The sequence below is a fragment of the Macaca nemestrina genome, chromosome 7, assembly GCF_043159975.1.
Source record: "Macaca nemestrina isolate mMacNem1 chromosome 7, mMacNem.hap1, whole genome shotgun sequence".
NCBI classification, from domain to species: domain Eukaryota; kingdom Metazoa; phylum Chordata; class Mammalia; order Primates; family Cercopithecidae; genus Macaca; species Macaca nemestrina.
In genome coordinates this window covers 141,568,535-141,590,834 of record NC_092131.1, presented here as the reverse complement: position 1 = coordinate 141,590,834, position 22,300 = coordinate 141,568,535, and the positions used below count along the sequence as shown (strand labels likewise).

At 41.7% G+C, this 22,300-nt stretch overlaps 1 protein-coding gene and 1 pseudogene across 2 annotated transcripts in view; one reads left to right on the top strand and one right to left on the bottom strand.

The window, feature by feature from the left end:
- LOC105489276 (RAR related orphan receptor A) overlaps positions 1-22,300 on the bottom strand; it is a 741,585-nt gene that overhangs the window by 18,616 nt on the left and 700,669 nt on the right. For both annotated transcript variants that reach the window (XM_011754004.3, XM_011754016.2), the window contains 2 exons: positions 8,472-8,613; positions 5,127-5,522 (listed from right to left, as the gene is read on the bottom strand). In XM_011754004.3, the coding sequence (XP_011752306.2) occupies positions 5,127-5,522; positions 8,472-8,613 (538 nt within the window). The remainder of the gene's footprint in view (positions 1-5,126; positions 5,523-8,471; positions 8,614-22,300) is intronic.
- LOC139364063 (cytochrome c-like) overlaps positions 1-22,300 on the top strand; it is a 71,543-nt pseudogene that overhangs the window by 18,679 nt on the left and 30,564 nt on the right.

Below are 22,300 nucleotides of genomic sequence, written 5' to 3'. Positions count from 1 at the left end.
TTTTTCCTGCAAATTGCAGAATAAGCATTACTGAGGGCCTACCATGTGGCTATGCATAGTGTAGTTGTGAAGTCACAGACTCTGGAGCTAGACCATTTGAGTCTGTATCTCAGCTCTGCTACTTACTAGCTATGCGATCTCGGGTATGTTATTTAACCTCTTTGTGCTTGGTTTCCTCATTTGTAAAATGAGGGAAATGGTACCTATTTCACAGGGCTGCTATGAGAATTAAAAGAGTTGAGCCCTTAGAATGCAGAGGATTACTTAGAATGTGCTACAGAATATTAGTTATTATACTTGAGCTTAAGGAGTTTGAAGATATTAAAGACTTAGAGGCCAAAGAAGTTTTCTCTAGGAACTTGTAATCTGGCAAACACATATGAACACACTGGAAGGACAATTCAAGACATTAGATAATAAGATATAAAGCTGAATTACCCAGAAGAAGAGAAAGAAAAAAGTAATTGAAGCTGTCAGAAATGGAAGAGATTGGCTGCGTGTGGTGGCTCACGCCTGTAATCCCAGCACTTTGGGAGGCTGAGGTGGGCAGACCACTTGAGGTCAGGAGTTCAAGACCGGCCTGGCCAACATGTATCTGTTAAAAATACAAGGGCATGGTGGTGGCCGCCGTGATCCCAGCTACTTGGGAGGCTGAGGCATGAGGTCTAGAGTTTGAGACCAGCCTGGCCATCATGGTGAAACCCTGTCTCTACTGAAAATACAAAAATTAGCTGGGTGTGGTGGCGGGCACTTGTAATCCCAGCTACTTGGGAGGCTGAAGCAGGAGAATCACTTGAACCTGAAAGCCAGACATTGCAGTGAGCCAAGATCGCACCACTGCACTCCAGCCTGGATAACAGAGCAAGAGTCCATCTTAAAAAAAATAAAAATGAAAATAAAATTATATCTGGGGAAATGGAACAAGCAGTTTTGTGCTTGGTGGATTGCAGCACAGAGAAGCTCAGGCAGGAGGACCACATGGAAGGCTGCTGGAATCTAGATGCCAGGAACTAACAATTTGGAGTAGCTTGGTAATAACTGTTCTGGAAGGGAAGGATGATTAAAGAAGTATTTCTTTAAAAAGAATTGACAAAATCCCATGAATATAAAACCATATCAAAAAATGATCCCTCTCCCTAGGGTTTTGACCATAGAAGAGGCAAGCCATTTTAAAAGAATGGTGCTGAATGCAAACTTGGCAACACTAGAGAGAGTATCTATTTGTTTGGAAATTTGTTACTGCTTTTGTCAAACAGAAGCAGACTTGTTTGTGTGAAAACAGAGCAGGTTCACCTAAATGGAGCTGGAAACCAGAATCTCCTTAGAGACACTGAAACATAATAAACCTGAACAGCCCTTCTTGGAAACACACAGACACTAAAACAGCATGAATAAATAACATAAACACACACACACACACACACACACACACACACACACACACACACACAAATAAAAGAACAAATGTAAAGGAAAGAATGAGAAACTGAGAGTGAGAGGGAGAAGCCAGTAAATTATGTGTCTTAGAATCAATGATGCTTGAGAAGAGGTGAGTAAAGACAAAAATAATGGGGAGTAAGAAACAAGAAAATACATAAATAAGGTAGTGAACTACCTCTTTTGGAAAGAACTCTCACTATATAAGATCGTTTCTAGAATGTAAACCAATTTTTGCCAATAAAAAAATGAAGATGAAGAGTTCACGGGGAAGCAGAGGGGAATGCTGTGGAGTGAAGGATGAGAAGAGGCTCATATCATTTCCTTCCAGGTTATGCTTCATTTCTAGTTAATAAGATAGTTAGCATCTTGTGGTTTCACTTTGTCTTAAGAAACTGTGGCCACTTATCCCTACCTATTTAAAACAGCCAATAAAAACAAATCATGCAATGTACATGACATACCAGTAGAGGGCAGTGGTTGCATTCACACCATCTGCTCACCAACAGCCTTTCATTCCAATTCATAGTCGATTTGGCAAGTGTAAGATTTTAAACACTTTGCTATTTTTAAATCTCCATTTCAGCAAACGCGAGTATGGTCAGGCTGAATAAAAGTTGAGAATTTAAGCGTGGTCTCTCAGATAAAGTCTGGAATAGTGAAATACTTTGTGCTAGGAGTTAGGAGACCTGGCTTGTCTGAGCTCAGCAGATAATCTATCTACCTCACTTTGTGACTGGGGCAAGTCATGTGCCCGAACCATGACTACTTCAGCAATACAGCCAGCGCTTTGATACTTCAGATGGGAAGTCCTGGCTTCTGAGTTAGTCACAGATTTTCACAGTGGGAAGGAACTTTAGAAAGCATCTAGTCCAAACTGTCCTTGTTTAACAAATAATAATGACATTAAGAATTATGATAACAGGTAACACATATAGCATTTACTATATGCCAGTCCCACCTAATTTGTATCTATCCTAAATATATGTGTTTTCTCACTTAATCCTTATAACAACCCCAGGAGAAAGGTACTAGTATTCTCTCAATTTTACAGATGAGGAAACTGAACCACAGTGAAGTGACTTCTTCAAGGTGTCACAGCTGGCAAGTGGCAGAGCTATGATTGAGACACAGACCTTTATATTCTAGGGGTAGAGAAACTACAGCTCACAGATGTTATGTGACTTATACTGGGTTGTACAACTTATATTAATGCTAGGACCACCACCCATATAAGTGGATTTCTTGTCTCATGTTTGCCCAATATATCAGTTGTTTCTCCTGTGCAAAGCTTTAGATATCAATTATAGTAACAAACATAATTTGCACTTAAAACCTAGGTTGTTTATCTGGAATGTATAATTCAGGTACTAATTGTACACCAAGGGCAAAATTTCCTAGCCAAGGATGAAGACATATTTTTCACTAAGAGTAATAGGTTGTGCCTACTACACTTGAAAGAGAGAATTGGACTTAGGATGTGTTGGTTTATAATTTATCTTCCTATTACATAATTGGTTTCATTTGTTTAAAATCTGATGACAAAGTTTAGCCTAAAATGAAGTCAAGAGTCTTAAAGAGATAGCAGGCTGTAAGCCCCAAAAGAAATACCAGGGAAATGTAAGTAGCTTTGGAGAAGCAGCAACAAGACTTGGGCCACTTTCATGATACTCTTAGTTCCCTGAAACACTTTGCATGCATAAATGGGATAAGAGAATTACAGCCCAATTATATCCTTTCCAGATAAATGCTAGTTTAGTTTTGGGTTTGGGAATTCTCCTAGTGATGATCTCATTTAATTTATCCTGGAAAATGCCACACCACCTGTGAAAAATTCCTAATTTAAAAGCACATAGAGCAAGCAATGAGGGGGCAGGGCTCCCAGACTGCACTGGAGAGTGAGACCACGGAAGAGGAAGCTGACTTGTCCGGGAGCCTCAGGGAATCAGCTCAGCCATCTCTGGCCCCACTTCGGTGTCAGTGCATTTTTTAGCCAAAGTGCCATGTTCAAGGGCAATGCTTTGCCTAAGGCCTATGGATTTATTTCAGGATTGAACATTTGACAAGCAAACAGGACAGAGTCACTAATACTTACGGTAAGGTGGAAGCAAACCTAAAGTGAGTCAGGTCATTTTTCATGGTATCATGTCAGCTTTCAATCAAATCCTTATTCATATCTGAAAATTTTACTTTCATTACAGTTCTGCTTAAGGCTCAGCCAACCAAGATTTCATGACAAAAATGGAAGGTTTTTGTTCTAGTTCAAGAAAAAAAAAAAAAAACCAAACCTACCTCTGCTCAGCTTGGCTTCTAGTTCAGAGGTTTCTCTGTTAATCAAAAGAGCTGCAATACACCTTTTAATGCTGTTCAGTGGTTAAAGACCAGGCTTAAAATGTCTCTGCTCTTGAGGATTTAAATTTAGACCCATAAAGAGATGCTTGTGTAAAAACTGTAAAGAACATTCAATTTGTTCTATTTGGAGAAAGATTTTACTGGAAATATAAATTTTCACTTAAAAGATGTTTTATGGGGTGCAGAGGTAGAGAAACCGTCTAAAGAACACAGCCATTATTTCTGTGAACTGAGGATTTCTGTGCTCAAGTCTGAACCTGCTGTTTCTTTTCCATCTGAAGTCTTCATTCTCTCCTCGTATTAACTTAGTCATCTCCACAGCAACTAATTGAAATATCCCAAAGGATTATAACCTTGTGTGAGGAACCACCAGGAGGAGCAGATCAAATTCAAAAACTACAAAGGTTCTTATCAAAGTTTTTCTAATAATAGTGCTGTACTTAAAAATCGATTAAATATAGCAGTGGATGTTAACACAACCTCCTTGAAATGGAAAGTTGCCCATTGTCTGTGTTATCAACATTTCTAGGTCACATCTCCCAAGAAGCAGTAATGTTCCAGCAATAAGAAAAGGACAGTTTTTTGTCTTTTGCATGGTGAGCCTTATATGAATTACATCAATTTTTCACCAATATCCATCATCAGATCATTCTGGTAAGTAAAGCAGCTAATTTCTGTTGAACATTTATACTGTATATCAGAGTTGCAAAACTTAGATGCCTACAGGGGCTGTGCATATGATATAAATGGCAGGAGTGGGGTGGGCCCATTGAAAGGTGTAAGCCCCTGGCTGTTGCCAGTTGGCTGTTGACATTCACAAATGTTGGCCCACTGTAAATAGATCATTTTTTCCCCTCCCACAAGAAGCTAAAAAATCTGAACTTTTGGGTATAATTATCCAAATTTAAATATTAGCAACTGATTCAAAAATTTTAAAACTGCACTGGTCAAAAAAATACGTCTATGGGCCAAGTTCAGTTTGTGGACTGCCATTTTCTTTCGTCACCTTAGGTATAAAGCAATCCCTGGAATATAACTAAACCACTAATGAAGTTAATGTAGCCATTTCCTGAGCTTCCAGTTTTCTGCAGAATTCAAAGACTGCTTCCGTTGGTTTTGTCCCATTTCTAATGCTGAGAGGTCAATGCAGGTATTGGATAAACCATGGGAAACAGCAGAGGGTCAAAAGCAAGGGGGCAGGGCAGAAAATGAAGTGGCCCAAATGGTAAAGGTGAATTGCAACATTTAGCAGAACTCATTAGAGGAAAGTCAGACATGCCCCTTTTACTTTAAAGGGCATGAACAGAGCTTCCCAGGAGAAGCATGCATGCCATTACCTAATTCTGCCATGGACACAGTTGGGGAAGTCTCGCCGTTGGTGAACGAACAGTAGGGAAAGAAGCCTGATGCTGGTGTGTAGTCACATATTGGTTCTGGTTTGATTCCATTGATATCAAGACCTGACTGGTCTGGGGAAGGCTGTATGTCCAGGTAGAAGCTGCTGACGGCGGAGTCTGCCTTACTCCCCTCAGGGGTGTGCCCGTCAATGTAGTTACTGAGGTCGTCGTGAAGTTCCGTCAGCCCGTTGGCCGAGATGTTGTAGGTGGGCGTCAGCGGCTCGGCCTCTCCAGGCTGCTGCTGGTGGTCGCGCTGCTGCTGCTGCATCCGGTGTTTCTGCACTTCTGCATACAAGCTGTCTCTCTGCTTTTTTGACATTCGGCCAAATTTTACAGCTGGAAGAAAAAAGCCAAACCATACTACATACAATGCGCTTTTCTTCAATATTCTCTCCTGCGAGCTTTGGGGTTTCCTTTGAAGTCTCAGACAATCTCAATCCAAAACTGCATGACCACAAAATAAGGACATATTCAGAGGTGAAAACAGTTCCAACCCACACAGGCTCACTCCAGCTCCCCAACAGCAAACACACATCCCAGAGAAACTCATGTTGCAGAAAGAGACCTGGTGCAGGTAGGAGAGGCCCAGAGAGATGCCATCTCTGTTTTCCTGCTGTCACATCCCCACTCTACCCACTGGGCCCCACTGATAACTTAATGGGCTGTCCACTCTCCCTCTGTGCAGCTGGTCCAGGCTGCCTCTTTCTCTCCCACATGCAGACCAAGGCGCAGGGTTCGAGGAGTAAAAAGCAGCCAAACCTCAGCGCTCATTCAGTTCACCGCCCTGTGCGCTCTGACAGTCGTCCTTGATCAAATGGCTAATTCTGCAGCTGCATTGTGAGGTCTGAATGAACTGGACGAGGCCTCTCTAATTCTTTGAATTACATCAGAGTACCTGACCCAAGAAGCCCCTCCTCCACTCATAGGTCATGGCAGCCCCTGTGGAACCCTGAGACCCATCTTTTTTATTTATTTATTTATTTAGAGACAGAGTCTTGCTCTCTGTCACCCAGGCTGAAGTGCAGTGATGTGAACGTGGCTCACTGCAGCCTCAACCTTCTAAGGTTCAAGCGATCCTCCCACCTCGGCCTCCTAAGTAGCTGGGACCACGTGTGCACACCACCACACCCAGCTAATTTTTTCACTTTATGTAGAGGTGGATTTTTGCTATGTTGCCCTGGCTTGAGGTCTGGAACTCCAGGGCTCAAGCAATCCTCCAGCCTCATCCTCCCAAAGTGCTGGGATTACAAGTGTGAGCCATCACACCCAGCCGGACCCATCTTTAAACACTTTCTGCTGTTCTCATTTAGCCTCAAGTAATCAAAGCATCAGGATTTGGAAAGGACAAATATGGTGTTATAATATAAGATCCTTATAATATATAATCCTTGTTGGGCAGATTTCTGTTTGTAATGCTTCTCTTTGGGATGTGTCCCCATATTTAAAGTGGAGCCATCACTATAGTAACTTTCCAGTTCATTCAGAATATCAAATGAATTCTTGTGAAACACCAAGATAACTGAAAACAAAAACAAACAAAAAACCCTATGATTTCCTGGTCTGACTTCTTCCATGAACTCATTGATTTTTCAGCTAGACTCAGCCTTTGCTGGAGGGACTTAGTTCTCCTAATAGATTGTGATTAAATTTATAGCTGATGGGGTGGATGCATCCATCCATTTGACTAAGATCATAGTTATGAGAGTCCAGGGCAGGAGTCAGGATAGATGGACACAAAGTTGGGAACCAAAGCCCCCACAGTGGCCAGGTGGTGAATTCTTTTCTTGCCAAAGAGGACGCTCTGTCCTTGTTCACAGAGGAAACAAGTGAGCTGGAATACTGGTCACTTTCCAGTTTCCACGACTCAGATAACAAACTTAGGTGGCGCTGCTCAGGCAGCAACCAGGCTGATGTGGGCTCTGAGTTTCAGAACCATAATTTCATAACCTCCAGAATTCATTCTATGCCTACAACAACTTGTGCTATTTCTTATACGCAAAATTTTCAGAAGGCATACTGAAGGTGCTTAATGTTTTGGAAAACATTTTCTAGGACACCTAAGGGGCCTAATACCCACAGGTGAAACTTTCTGCTGTGACTCTGCAATTATGATTTAACTTTTGTCTTAATATTAACAACGGCAATTATATCCTGTAAGTGAAATAAAGGGACCAGCTCTTGAGAAAATGCACACACAACTTGTGATTTGAACTTACAAATGGAGGAGATATACCTAACTTTGTCAGTTTAGTACCATTAGAAGGTGAAATCTGCCGAGTTGCATGTCACAGGAATTTCTGAGAATATGGTGGAAGTTCTGTGATTTGTAACTTCCAATGACAAAAGCTTCACTTTTTTAGTGGTGCACAGAGTGGCCTCTTAGAATATGCAGGAGCAAAAGTGAACTCATGCCTATGTAGGTCTACGGGCGCTAAGAACATCAGATTACAGGGAAGGCAGACTGTTGGAAAGCCTGCTCCGCATTCTGAAGTATTTTTCCACAGGCTGAAATTCCATTGGAGGAGACATTTTCCTTCAAAGGGATCTCTTAAGAGAGCCAGCTGGTATATTTGGAAAAAATCCTTAAAATGGACCCGCTGTGCTTTCTGCCCAGTTTCCACGTATAAGCATAACTGTCTTGAAATCTGGTGTCGATTATTCAGTGCACTTAAGATAGTTTTCCAGGAAGATCTTGAAACGTTTTGTACTGGAATGATAGATGGTCTCTATTCCTTAAAGTAGCTTCGTTTAATGAAAAGAACACTTGTCATTGAGCCATGCTTTGCACTATTTTCACACATTCTGTATGTACAAATAGTTGGCTTTGGCATGTGATTCAAAATATCCAGTTAGCATAAAAGCGGCTTCATCTCAACCTCCAATAGACTTACTAGTGTAAAGCAAGTAACAGTTGTGGTTCACGTTTCCTACGGGGGAAAATGCCTAGAGGAGGCATCTTTAGTAAGGCCCCAGATGACACTTACCGTCAATCAATCGACCCACCTATAATGGCTGAAATATCAAAAATCTGAAGGTGTTCTGACCACGAGACACTTCTCCTCCACACCACCCCCACCCATCAGCCAGCTGGCTGACACTGAGGATGAGGAGGAGGAGGAAGCGGCTGTTGTGAGTTCTATGAAGCTGCCAGAAGAGCATGGGGGGCGTGAGGTGGAATAATGAGGAGGGGACAGGCGGGGCAGATATTGGCAGATCTGAGTCCAGGTTTTAGAAGGCACTTTCACAACCCCTTGCAACTGTACAACTCAAGCCGTGAGAGCTCACCATCTCGAGACATCCCCACGGCAAGGCATTTCTGTAATCGACAGTGTTGGCAGCGGTTTCTACTGGTTCGATCAATCAAACAGTTCTTCTGACGAGGACAGGAGTAGGTGGCATTGCTTTGCTGACTTCTCCTGAAAAAGCCCTGTGATACGGTTATAAAATATAAAACAGGTTAGTGTCAGAATGAGTGGTATGATACTGAAGGCAGGATGCTAAGCACTGAGCGGCATTAATATTTAATGGAGAATTAAACTTGTAGCAGAATCATCCAGGAGACCATTAATGAAATTAAAGTCACTTCTTTTTCCTTGAGTAAAATTGATCCCCAGGGCCTAATCCTCCATCCCTTATACATGCAAAACTTTCTTTAACTTCAACAGACAGTTGCCCATGTAAAAGGCATAGGACCAGGTCCTTGTTCTTGGCTTCTGATGATCAAAAGCAATGTGCCTGATGGAATGATACAAAGGGACTTACCTTTAGCCTTTATCTCCAAGAGATTTTTTTGTACAATAAACACAAAACACTTCCCTGGAATCTCCAAGTTAAGGAAAAGGCAGCCATACCATAACCTAGGGCACTGTGAACCTGGTGAACTATGGTAATCTTCACTAGCCCACTTCAACACATGGCCCGTTAGGCATTTCTTACTCCCCAACTTCGAATCTACTATTGCAAGCATTAGATAACACTTGGATGGATTATTTTGGCAGATCAATCAGATTGGAAACATTCCCTCATCCCTGACAGTTTAGAAATACCACATGTTCAGAACCATGGCCTTTAAAGATTGAACAAATCCAGTCCGATGCTCATCAAGTTGCTCTCATGTGTCAAGCGCTGTTTGGGAAATGAGAGGGGATACAAAGATGTATAAGAAGCTACTGACCTCAATAACTTTATTTTTGTTTGTTTGTTTTTGCTAAGTTCCTGAGCTGTACTTTTAGCTGATTAATTTTCACTGTTTATTCTTAAAGTGTCAAGTTTTCCTTTTAGTGATGTTTTAAAAGCAACCCCAAAGCTTTACTATGTAGTATTTTCATTCTCATTCAGTGAAAAACATGTTCTAATTTTCAGTACGTTTCTTCTTTAATCCAGATGTGATTTAGAAGCATATTCCTTAATTTCCAAACACATGGGGGCTTTTTTCAGGGGAGGGGGCAGGGTCTTGCTCTGTCATTCAAGCTGGACTCCTGGGCTCAAGCCATCCTCCTTCCTCAGCCTCCTGAGTAGCTGGGACTATAGGTGCACACCATCATGCCTGGCTAATTTTATATCTATCTATCTATCTAATCAACTTTTTTTTTTTGGTCGAGATGGGGGGTCTCACTGTGTTGTCCAGGTCTGTCTTGAACTCCTGGCCTTAAGTGATTCTCCCGCCTGGGCGTCCCAAAGTGTTGGGATTATAGGCATGAGCCACTTTGTTATCTTTTTATTGCTGATTTATCTTTCAGTGGTTTTGCAAGCTAGGGATGTATGCAGAAAATAAATAAGATCAGTAGAGTCATTTCCATGAAGCAAAGCCATGAAGGGTACAAAAGATGATTATTTTCTTCAAAGCTTTAATTGTGAAGATAGATGACCCCAACAAGGGCGACACTAGTGGGGAGAGGTAAAATCCTAAAGAATCAACAGAATGGCAGGCAAACTGATAAGGGTGCTCTCCCACCAAACGATTTTTCTGGAGGTCAATTTGGCAGTTGTATGAAAAATTTTTAAAAAGCCTACCCACTGAGCTAATCTTTTAAGGAATACACGTTAAAGAAATATTAAGAATGGTACAAAGATTTTCCTACAAGGGTGTTCTTTACAGTACTATTTATAATATACAAAATGTAGAAAGATCCTAATTGTCCAACATTACTGAATTAAGAGAGTCATATTGTATACTCATACAATGGAATTCAGCAACCACTACAAATGGTATTTCAGAAATATTGATATAAAAAGGTGATAAAAATATACCATTGAATTTTTTAAAAAGCAACTAAAGAGCTAAACATAGTATAATCCAAGTTTTGGGGGAAAAAGGGCACCCATATATTTACTATAAAAGAAGATTTGGAAAATTATGCCCCAAATTGTTGGCACTAGTTGGTGGGGCCAATCAGATTTTAATTTTCTTTTTGTTTATCTGTGCTTTTTTTTTTTTTTTCCTACAATAGGCAGGTGGGAAGGTATGTGGGCAGCTTGAGAGGAAGTGCACCTGCCTTCCTTTGTAATGGTTGGGGGCCTTTGTAAACCAAGTTGATGTATATGACCTCAGTTTCCAGTTCTTTGGAAAATCCAACCTACGATGGGACGGGGCAGGACCCTGACTTCTCACTCCTCTTGTTTTCAGCCAAGCTGCTTGCTAACCTTGACATAGGCAAGGCTGGGGGCCTCATGTCTCAGACTGTCTCTCTGTTGTACTTTAACTCTACCCTCGATCAAGTCCTGCCTCTGCTGTAAAGCAACCTCTCTCTTCTGAAAAATATCTAAAGCTATGTTTTTTATTTTATTTTATCGTTTGTGTGTGTGTGTTTCCCCTGTGAAAAGGAAGTAAGAGGAAGTAAAGCTTTCTTTGGGGTTTACTAGAGAGAATTCAAGAAAATATAAATGGTCACAGAGGCAGATAATCCTTAGAAAGAGATACCAAGAGGTCAGCTGTCTCGGTATTCATTTTCCTCTGAGACATATAATCTCTGTCCAAGCCGAAAGGTGTTTCTCTCTTTTTTGAGACTCACCTTCATACCCTTGTGTAAAGGCATCGCTGTGGATGCCTAAAATCAGGAATTTATTTGCTTTTCTTTTAGTTGAAGTTGAATTGTGTTTGCTTCACATTAAGCCTATTACAGTTTCTTCTATGATCACCAAATATGGGGAATGTCTGAATGATTTTTTTAAATCTTTAAGTGGAGCTAGTACTTGAGGGCTGCCATGCTGTTTCCCAGATATCTCTTCTGAAGAGCAGATCCCGGCATCTGTCACCTTTCTTTCTAGGCTCTTTTCCACCTCGCATATTTCTTCTCAGAATCCTCTCCAATTTCTTCACTACTTCTTGTTTTCTTTTTTAAAACTGAGGCAGGGTTTTGCTATGTTGTCCAGGCTGGTCTCGAATTCCTAGGCTCAAGCGGTCCTCCCACCTCGGCCCCCCAAGTAGCTGGGATTACAAGTGCGAGCCCCTGTATCTAGTACTATTTCTTCATTTCTTTCAAAAGTCTGAAATCCAGAACTAGACACAGCTCTTGAATAATGGTTGGGTCATTAGGGAAAAGGATGCCACTTTTTAGTTTGCATACACATATTAAGTTAACTTCCACCCACCATTAATAAAGTCCAGGACTGTTAACGCAGAAACCGTATATTAATCATCAGTTAGCTCTGCTGTTAAGGGCATGAGAATGATGATGACAGATTATCAGTCTTAATGAGTACTTGTATTAAACCATATCTTTTTATTCTGTATTTTTGATGCAGACATCTTAGGGCTTTGCAGACACTGGAGGGACTATCCTTTCAGGGCTGGAAAACTCCTACATACAGCAACCAACCTGCTGTCAGCCACCTCTCACACAAAACCACGCGGGCCAGAGCCCATATCCAGGACACCTTCTTCATCAGGCCCTTACGCTTCTAGCCATGATTCCCCTGCCCCGGTCACACCAGGGTCAGGTGCCAGACAATTAGGGACAGCCCCTACCCCCTAGCGCCGTCTGTAATGATTCAAACTAGCCACTTATCCTAAACCTGCTCATCCTGCTGCGCCTTCCTTCCTGTGGAAAACAGTGGGAGCTCTTGGCAGTGTTTCTCCACATCCCTCTCCCCTTCACAGACCCTGGCGCTTCCCCGTGTGTCCCCTGTATGGCGTGGCATGGGCCCTGTCTCTAGGGATTTGTGAGTCCAGCAGTCCCTCCTTAATCGCCATTTTGCTTTCCTTGTTTCAGTTACTTGCGTCAACTGCAGTAAAAGTAAAAGAATATTAAGATATTTTGAGAAAGAGAAAAGCAAAGACCACGTTCACATAACTTTTATTACAGTATATTTTTATAATTGTTTTATGTTGTTATTGTTAATCTCTCATCGTGCCTAATTTATAAGTTTAACTTTATCACAGGTCTGGATGTATGGGAGAAAACAGTATCTAAAAGGTTCACAGTTTCAGGCATCCCCCTGAGGCTAAGGGGAACTACTGTGTAACAAACTTCTTCCTTCATGACAGTCATCTCCATATCTGTGTGTCTTACGATACCTGATTAAAACAAATCCCAAGTACCATTAAAACAGCACTGACTTTGTCCTAGGCACTCTATGCTTTATGCAGATTGTGACATTTACTTCTGACAAGGGCAATATTGGGCAAATGCTATCATTTCCCTAGTTTTAAGGATGAAAAAACAGAGGCTTAGAGAGGTGTAGTGACTTGCTCAGAGTCCCCGCTCTAGCATGGGGTAAAGCCAGGATATGACTTCACATAGTTTAACGTCAGAACTTACACTGTCATCTTGTTTTGTTTTTCTGCTTCTCTTGTGTGTCAAAAGAATTCCTCCTTAGTTGTTCTCATACAGGGCAAGCATTAAATTAGGTAGTGTAAAAAACAAGTTATACAAAATAAAGTAGCAAGAGCAATCTACTCTGAAATTAGTGTTTTCCCTAACATTAACACCTTTAGCTGACCCAACTTCCTACCGCCCAGACATTTTACAAAATCTCATTCTGTAGTTGTCTCCTGATCTGGATTAGGAGTCACATAAGAAAATCAGTCTCATGAGTCCATCATTTTTCCTCATTTCTGACCAGAAGTATTCTGCCCCATTTCCTTCACCTTACTTATTTCTAAATCACTTTAGCTCATTTAAACAAACAATGAAACTTACTGCAAGGGCACAGAATAACTATCATTAAAGATGTCTGTGTAATTATGCCATAAATTGCAAGGCAAACTCATGAAGCATTCCGTATGTGCTTTGAGCAGTGGCACTGTGGCTGGAACCAATGTCCAGCTTCCACACTATCTGCTTGGAAAAGGATTACCCTTATTTGGAAGTCTCAGTTTGAGGATTTGGGGAAAGCAGGCACGCAAGCAGACACGCCTTATTCTTTACAGCATCATTTATACCTCAACTAAGTCAGCTGAGCAAATGCCTGCTGAAAAGTTCTGGGAGTGGCATAGCTAAGAACCAGAAAGGAGATCTATCTTTTGGATTAAGTCAACAGAGTCATGCCCACAAGGAGAACTATCAAATATCAGACGCGAGAGGTGAAGTGGGGTTATAAGGTGAGAGCTGAGAAGTGAGAAACAGGGTAAGTAAACCTCCATGACTCAGACAAATACTGAACTTTGCATTTCAGGAAGAATGAGGGTTTGGGTTGCTGCTGATTTTTCTTTTAAAAACCTCTTCTTTTCCGTATTCCTTGTGGGGGTGGTTATCAGAGGATTAAGGGTTTGGAAAACTAAACAGATAAAATACTAAGAGTTAAATAACACGCAAGAGGAAGAAAGATAAGAAGAGAGGAAGAAGAAGAAAAGTAGAAAGTGTGGTAGGTCCCTTCCTACCTCAAGGTAGAAGTAGTGTGCTTCTAAGTACAGAGACAGATTTTGTCTGAATGGGGAGAAATCCTGCAAAAGGATTAGGAAGTGAGTGAGCTGAGAGATGAATTCCAGGGCTTGGAGGTCATACAGAGAGCAGGGGAAGCACAAAGCTAGGGCGTGAAGATTTGGGTGGAACTGAGGAGGTGTTAAAAAAAAGTGCTGAAGTTGTGAATTAGCTGGGAAAGATATCAAGTACATAATTTGGCAATTTTGTTATTTCTGAAACATGAGCTAACAAATTACTTGGCTGTCGTAAAAGTTCACTTTTTATGGATGTTAAAATACATGGAGATGTGCATTTACAAACATGGTGGGCTTGAGCCAGAAAGCCACCATGATACATTTCAGGTAGTAGATGCTTAGTGTGACTGTTGGCACACTACCACCACCTAGTGGCAGCATATTAACACGCGGCTATTGCAAATAGAAAATTAGAATAAAACAAACAGGCCTTTGGCGCTGAAAGAAGTTGAGAGATTATCAGGTACAGTAGTTCACATATGGGTGATGCATCAGAAACATCCACAGAGCTTTTAAAAGATACACCTTAGATTTATCAAACTAGAACCCTTGGGGATATGGTCCAGGCATACATAGTAGTTTGAACAATAAGAAATTGCCATTTTTATAGGTCAAAAAAGAAAAAAATTGTCTTTTTTTTTTTTTGAGACGGAGTCTTGCTCTGTCACCAGGCTGGAGTGCAGTGGTATGACCTTGGGTCACAGCAACCTCTGCCTCCCGGGTTCAAGTGATTCTCCTGCCTCAGCCTCCTGAGTAGCTGGAACTACAGGCGTGCACCACCACGCCCAGCTAATTTTTGTATTTTTAGTAGAGACAGGGTTTCACCATGTTGGCCAGGATGGTCTTGATCTCTTGACCCCATGATTCGCCCGCCTCGGCCTCCCCAGGTGCTGGGATTTGCAGGCGTGAGCCACCACACCCGGCCAAAATTGTCATTTTTATAGTACATATTTTTAAAAAGCTCCCTGAAGACTTTGACTTCCTCTTGTTAAGAACCAGAGATTGATTCTAGTTTTCTGATTTGCCAAAAACAAAAATGAAGCTTAGAATGTTAAATGACTTGTCCAAGGTCCTGTGGCTGGTAAGGGTCAGTGCTGGGACTCAATCTCTTGTCCTCATTTTAAGTCCAGTGCCCTCTTATTTAAGTGTATCTTCTTCAGTGTGGGACAAACAAAGCAGTGTCACACATTCTTGATTTCCTGACATAGAGTCCCTGCATATCCACCTTTTGTTTCAATTCTTACTGTCTCAGAGACATCTCTCCAGTGTTTCCTCCCTTACTTCACCCAGCTTTTCAAAACGCCTTGCGCTGACTTTTGTTTCTGATACGTGCCTTACCTTCTCTGGAAATTCTATTCCCTAATACTTTTTCTTTAAAAAAAAAAGACTGCACACTATGAATTTTTCGCTGACCGCCCCCCAGATGGAAGCTTGAAAACTGGGATGGAGGCCATAGTGTTCAGGAGAAGGCTCATACTGTTGCAAGAGCTGAGTGCTATAATTTCAGGAATTTTGTTGTTAAGGCTAGTTATTAAATCTGTTATTACACATTAACTGACACATTCCTGACATAAAAAAAGTAACTACTTTTTAATGATTATTTTACTATTATCAGTGTTCTTCAGGTTATCTATATCAATTATCCTTATATCTGAAGGTAGAAATACCATACCATGCTCTGCATCCCTTCCCTACTCTGCATTCTGTGAAAGAGCAGGTCGGGTGGCTTGAAAATGGCCATTGGTGGGATTATTTACACCACAGAAATTGGCAAATGCTACAAATAAGGGTTTGATTTATTATTTTGCTTACTGTCTAGATTTAAACAGTGATAGCCGAATGCAGAGGCTCATGCCTATAATCCCAATACTTTGGGAGGCTGAGGCAGGAGGATCACGTGAAGCCAAGTGTTTGAGACCAGCCTGGGCAACACAGACCCTGTCTTTACAGGAAATAAAACAATTAGCCAGGTGTAGTGGCATGTGTTTGTAGTCCCAGCTACTTGGGAAGGTGAGGTGGGAAGATTGTTGGAGCCCAGGAGTTTGAGGGTGCAGTGAGCTAAGAGTGTACCACTGCATTCCGGCCTGGGCAACAGAGTGAGACCCTGTCTCTTAAAAAAAAAAAAAAAGACTGGGTATGGTGGCTCACATCTGTAATCCCAGCACTTTGGGAGGCCGAGGTGGGCAGATCATGAGGTCAGGAGTTCGAGACCAGCCTGACCAACTTGGTGAAAGCCTGTCTCTACTAAAAATACAAAAATTAGCCGGGCTTGGTGGCAGGTGCCTGTAATCCCAGCTACTCAGGAGGCTGAGGCAGGAGAATTGCTTGAACCTAGGAGGCAGAGGTTGCAGTGAGCTGAGATCACACCACTGCACTCCAGCCTGGGCGACAGGGTGAGACTCTGTCTCAAAACAAACAAACAAAACTGATGAAAATTACAATAATGCAGATTAAACTTAACAGTACATCATATCTAGTGATCCCACTGTGAGTAACACAAAAAGTGGAAGAAATGTTCTTCTAGTATTTGTAAACGATTAACTGAGTCAGCAAGGAGGTTATTCATGTCATCATTGGCGAATGAATGAAGTTCCAAAATGTCTTTGTTGTTTCACTCTCTTATTCATTAATGTAAACAAAATATCAACAACATTCATGTTGGAACTAGTCTTTCCTCAACTGTAACCATGGGGATAGAGGTAAGAGATCAGCAAAATTCATGAGAGCATTCAGTGAGAATTATTTGTCTATATGAAATTTAAAATAAAGAATATTGTACATTTTATTATTGTTTGAAAATTACGTGAAATTACATCAGTGAGATAGATACCAAAGTTATCTACATACAGATAGACACATTTTGCTTTCCTGAGAGCCAGTTGTTCACAGCTTACCAGCATGTGGCTGGCCTGAGCCTCATCCTCGCTGTGTCACCAGCTCCCCGTCACGTTGTTTGAATATATTCCCCCCACTTTGGATAGGCATTCACCCAAAGTTGTGGTTTGGCCTTCTAGAGCCCCCACTGACTTTCCCCTTACCTACATAAGTTCTAAACACTTTAGCTGAGTTTTTTTTTTCTTTCTGGAACAGAATATATATATTTAGAGACAGGGTCTCTGTCACTCAGGCTGGAGTACAGTGGTGCTATCACAGCTCACTGCAACCTCGACTTCATGGGCTCAAGTAATCCTCCCACCTCAGCCTTCTCAGTAGCTGGGACCACCAGTGTATGCTATCATGCCTAGCTAATTTCTAAATTTTTTTGTAGAGGAGACAGGGTCTCGCTTTGTTGCCCAGACTGGTCTTAAACTCCTGGCTTTAAGTGATCCTCCTGCCTAGGCCTCCCACAGTGCTGGGATTACAGGCATGAGCCATTGCACCCGACCTAGAAGAGAATATATCTTGACCCACAGCCTGTTTCCCAGCTGTCCTCTCCAGTGTTTTCTTGCTCAGTGACATGGATTATCTTACCCTCAGTTACTCAAGGCAGAAAGATGGGCTTCACTGCCTTAATCTCTGCCTCCTCCCCATCCATATCCAAGCGTCACCAAATGAGCCTGCTTCTTGGCACCTTCCTGTTTCTCAGATCCATCTACTTGTCTCCAACTTTACTGCAGTTTTCTTAAGTTTCCATGTCTTTCACTTCTTGAGTTGGTTATTATACAGCCTCCTAATTGGGACCCCTGCTTCCATTCTCATTCCCTCCAATCCATTTCACAGTTACTAAAGATATCTTCCTAAAACATCACACTCATCAAGTCACTTCTCTGCTTATGAGCCCTTAATGGCTCCCTGCTGATGACCAGACAATGACCACACGTCCAGGCAGCTCTTCTCAAAGTCATACAATGACCAAGCCTAAACTGCTGTGTTCACAGTTCCCCAAAGAAACTCTCTCCTTCCCTTCAGGATTCACTGAGAAGACATTCACTTGTTCTGGGAACCTTCTCTGACCTTGGCCCTCCCAAAGCTGGTTGAGGGGCCCCTCCCATGTGTACCCTTAAGAGTCCTGAATTTATCCCCCTCCTAGCCCTTACCTTGTTGTATTATTAATGTCTACCTTTTCCAGGGACGACTGCCTTGTTTCTTTGTTTCCAGTAGCTAACGCAATACTTAGAAAAGTCAACAAATACTTGTTGAATGAACAACTAGAGGAAAAAACGGTGGCAGCGATAAAAACAGTGGTGACGATATGCTGAGCACCTACTCCCCACTAGGCACCATGTCGGACACTTTGCCATAATTATTTGCAATCCACAGCAGCCTACAACTGCAAAGTAGGGATATGTATCTCTGCTTTACAAATGAGAAAGTTAAGAGAGGTTAAGCCATATGCCCAAAGTCACAGAGCAGGTGAGGGGAAGGCCCAGGATTTGAATTCCTGAATCCTAGGTGCATCTTATTCCAAAGGCCATAGACTTCTTAATATACCACCTAAAAAGCACCAAGACAAACATGTAGGGCCGACTGAATAACAACAACAAAAGATGAGCAAACAACAAAACAAACAAGCAAAAAACCACTTTTCATTTCTGTAGCCCAAGTTCCCTACAACGGTTCAGATGAGGGAGACGGCATTTTATAGGGTATCAAATACCAGGTTTCCATACAGGTAGGAAAGCACTCATTTGTTAGATATATTTTAAAAGCCTGGAAATATGCCTGGCACTTCCTACTGGAGTTTTTAATAGTTTTGTCTAAGAGTATGGACTGGTTGGACGCTGCCCTGTAGGTATGGCTGGGAAGGTGAACGGGGGTCTGATTCTGAGTTGTCCCCTCCTGCGTGGGGCTCTTTCTCAGTGAAACACAGGCTGAAATGCTGATCTGATGTTTGGTCTTTTGACAATTTTCACTTAATGAATTGATTCCTACAGTTCATTAACATACCCACTTCCACTTCTGTATACACATATGTCTTAATTAGCTGCTCATTGGCTGTTTAATTACAAGAAAACAGCTGACAGCTGCCTTGCTGAATTCTAATGGCAGACGCTTTGGAACGGCTACACACTTGCTTTTGACAACCAAGATTTCTTCATAACTCTGTGATTTATTATGAATGCTCATCTGCCTGCCCAAATTATTGTATTTTCCAATACAACTAAAAATTGGGAACTTGGGGGACTGCTGAGGTGGGTGTATGTCCACCTTTCATTTTATGTCTGAGACTAAGAAAAATGGAGATAAGAACAGCGGAGAATCTTCTATGTGAAAGCATGTACTATGTTACAATTTTATTTATCTTGGCAACTTCCTGTTGAGAATGTTCAGAAGCATGGGGGTGAGAAGGAAGAAATATCTTTGGATCAACGTGGGGCAAAAGTTAACTCTCTGGCTGGGGGGGAAAAAGGATAACTTCATTTCATTGAGGGGTAAACACAGGTCACGCATGTATTAAAATCAAGCAGATGAAATTATAAAATTAAAGTTGGGTGGGGGGCAGAAATAAAAGTGCTCAAAGACGCATATGAGGAAAAAAAGTTGTTCTTTAGAAAGGGTAGGCAGCCTCATTCACAAAAGTTAGCTGGTCCAGCCCTACACTCATACATGTGGCAGCAATAAATCACAGAAATTCAGATTTCCTGAGCTACGTTTTTGTTCAATAGTGCCTGGCCTCCCTGCAGAATTGTATGCGCAAGTGGTCTCTGATTAAAGCGGCCCACGTGTTGTATTTGGTAAGTGTCGATGTCTGCTTTTGACTGTGCTTTGCCGTACTCAGATCCAATCCAAGCGAAGACATTCAGCAATGGTTATTCCCTAGCACGCACGTGGGACCTGCCCCAAGCCAGGTGCTGTGTCAGGGCCCCATCTACAACATGGCCTCGAGCCTGGGGTTTTCTGTGAGCTGAGGAAGGGCAGCGGTTACTGAGACATGATTAAGATCTAAACAAACAAATAAAAAAAACCTGAATCATCATGATGCAAATTGGGGTTTAACATAACCCAGCACTTGCACATTTCATCACAGGACTGGAAGATTTACCTAAACAAAAATTTTCGCTTACCACCTGTGTATAACCGAACCGAAACTCAGGCGTCGTAAGGATGCAATAACAGCTTGTCCTTCCCCAAGTCGAATTTTCATTTTAAATGCCTAGCTCTAATACTGGGGCCACGTATTAAAAAGCGTTGAAATAAAAATGTTGAGCATGAATGTATCAATGGTGAAAAGTGGACAGAATTAGTTCACGGCTAGCGACATTTCACAAGCGAGATAAAAATATTAGAATCCTCTAAAAGACAATTTGGGCCTAAAAGGAACATTCATAAAAGCTGCTTTTTTAACCTAAACATAAAAAGCTCCAGAAATGGCGTTAACTGCTTCAGTGGGGGAAGGTGTCACTTATACACTCTAGATATTTTTGAAAGGCTTTTTTATTGTTTAACAAAATATATTTGTTAATGCAGAGACATTATCTCAAATTATCTTTACTGGGTAGAAGAGAAAGCTTTGAATAAGACATCATCTTAAATGTATTGACTGATGACTGTATATTGGACAAATGAATGCCACTTTATTCTTAGTCTTATCAAGAGGAAAAGGGTTTAAATGTAATCAGAAACCAATTCACGAACCCCAATACTGGATTGTGCATTATCATTAAAAAAACTTGCAGTTAAAATTGTATAGCCAAAATGTCTAAAAGGATATGGATTAAAAAATGTGTGTGCGTGTCTGTGTATGTGTGTCTTGAGATCAAATGTTCATCCTCATCATCTGAGCAACCACTGTATCTCATGATGAAATTAGGAACAGAAGTTGAATGGCAAACAAGATGATTTCTCAAAAGCAAACCTTAACCAATGATTATTTTCCTCCTAACACTTCATATTTTTATTCACTTTGAAGATTGAACTTTAACATCTACAGCCTCTAGTGTTACTATGGCCTTTTCCTCTGCTGGCATGGGGCACGACCTGCCCCTCCTCCCTGGCAGGCCTGCCCCAGCGCATGTTATGCCCCCTCATGCTCACCCAAGGCTGAAACTAAATTCTTTTCTAAGAGCTCAGAAATGTCTCTAGGAACAGAACTAAAAACCTTGCAGGCCTGGATTCTGACATATGTTCTTCGGCATTGCAATATTCAGGCTGAAGCAGTGCCAATACATTGTTCCCTGATTCTTTCAAGAGAACAAGTGAAATACGTTTATAATTAAAACCTTGGCATAATGGAGTCCTTAAAAATTTGAGGATGGTGTGCCTGTCTACCCTCATCTTCCACTAGCCACAGAAAGTGACCCTGTGCTTCAATCAAACTGAGTTATGTGCTGTCCTGTTAATACAACCAAGACTGCCCTAGTTCTGGGCTTTTGCCTCTGCCACTCCTTGTTCTCCTCCTTCCTCAGCACAGAATGCCCTCCCAGCCACCTTCTCTGGGAAAATCGTTCCTCAGCTCCAGCCCACGGTTGGTTCCTCCTCAGTGAAACCTTGCTAGGCCAACTCTCCTCTAGACTACCGAGGTATGCTGCCTAGTGGATATGTGTTTCTTTTTTCTTTTTTTTGAGACAGGGGTCTTGCTCTGTTGCCAGGCTGGAATGCAGTGGTGCCATCATAGCTCACTGTGGCCTTGAACTCCTAGGCTTAAGCAATCCTCCTGCTTCAGACTTCCGAGTAGTTGGGACTTCAGGCAAACACCACCATGCCTGGTCAATTTTTTTTATTTTTAATTTTTTTGTTGAGATGGAGTCTTGCTGTATTGCTCAGGCTGGTCTTGAACTCCTGTGCTCACATATTCCTCCCACCTGAGCCTCCCAAAGTGCTGGGACTACAGGTGTGAGCCACTGTGCCCAGCCTATATGTGCTTATATGTGCTTCTTATGTATATCATAGATTGTGGCCTTACTCTATAGTTAGTTCTTGCATTGCTATTTAGCTTTCCCTAAACAGGCCTCATCTCTACAACTAGACCATAAACTGCTTGAGGGAAAGATTCAGTCTTCCCTTTGGATCCCTTACAGTGCTTACATAGTGCTTGGGCCCAAAGGAGTGCTCTTAGTATTCCTTTTTATTGACAGATTCTACGTAACATATTGCAAATGGTCACAACAATCAAGACTACACCCATAGATGTCCCAGAAATAATATCTGACTATATAGAGCAGCATTACCAAGCCACCAAGAAGTCTGCCTAGTAGTAACAGTGATAACAGCAGCTAACACTTAGTAAGTGCTTTGATGCATCTGGCATTCTTCCAGGTCCTTTCCTTAAATGCATATGACAACCCTATGAAGTTAT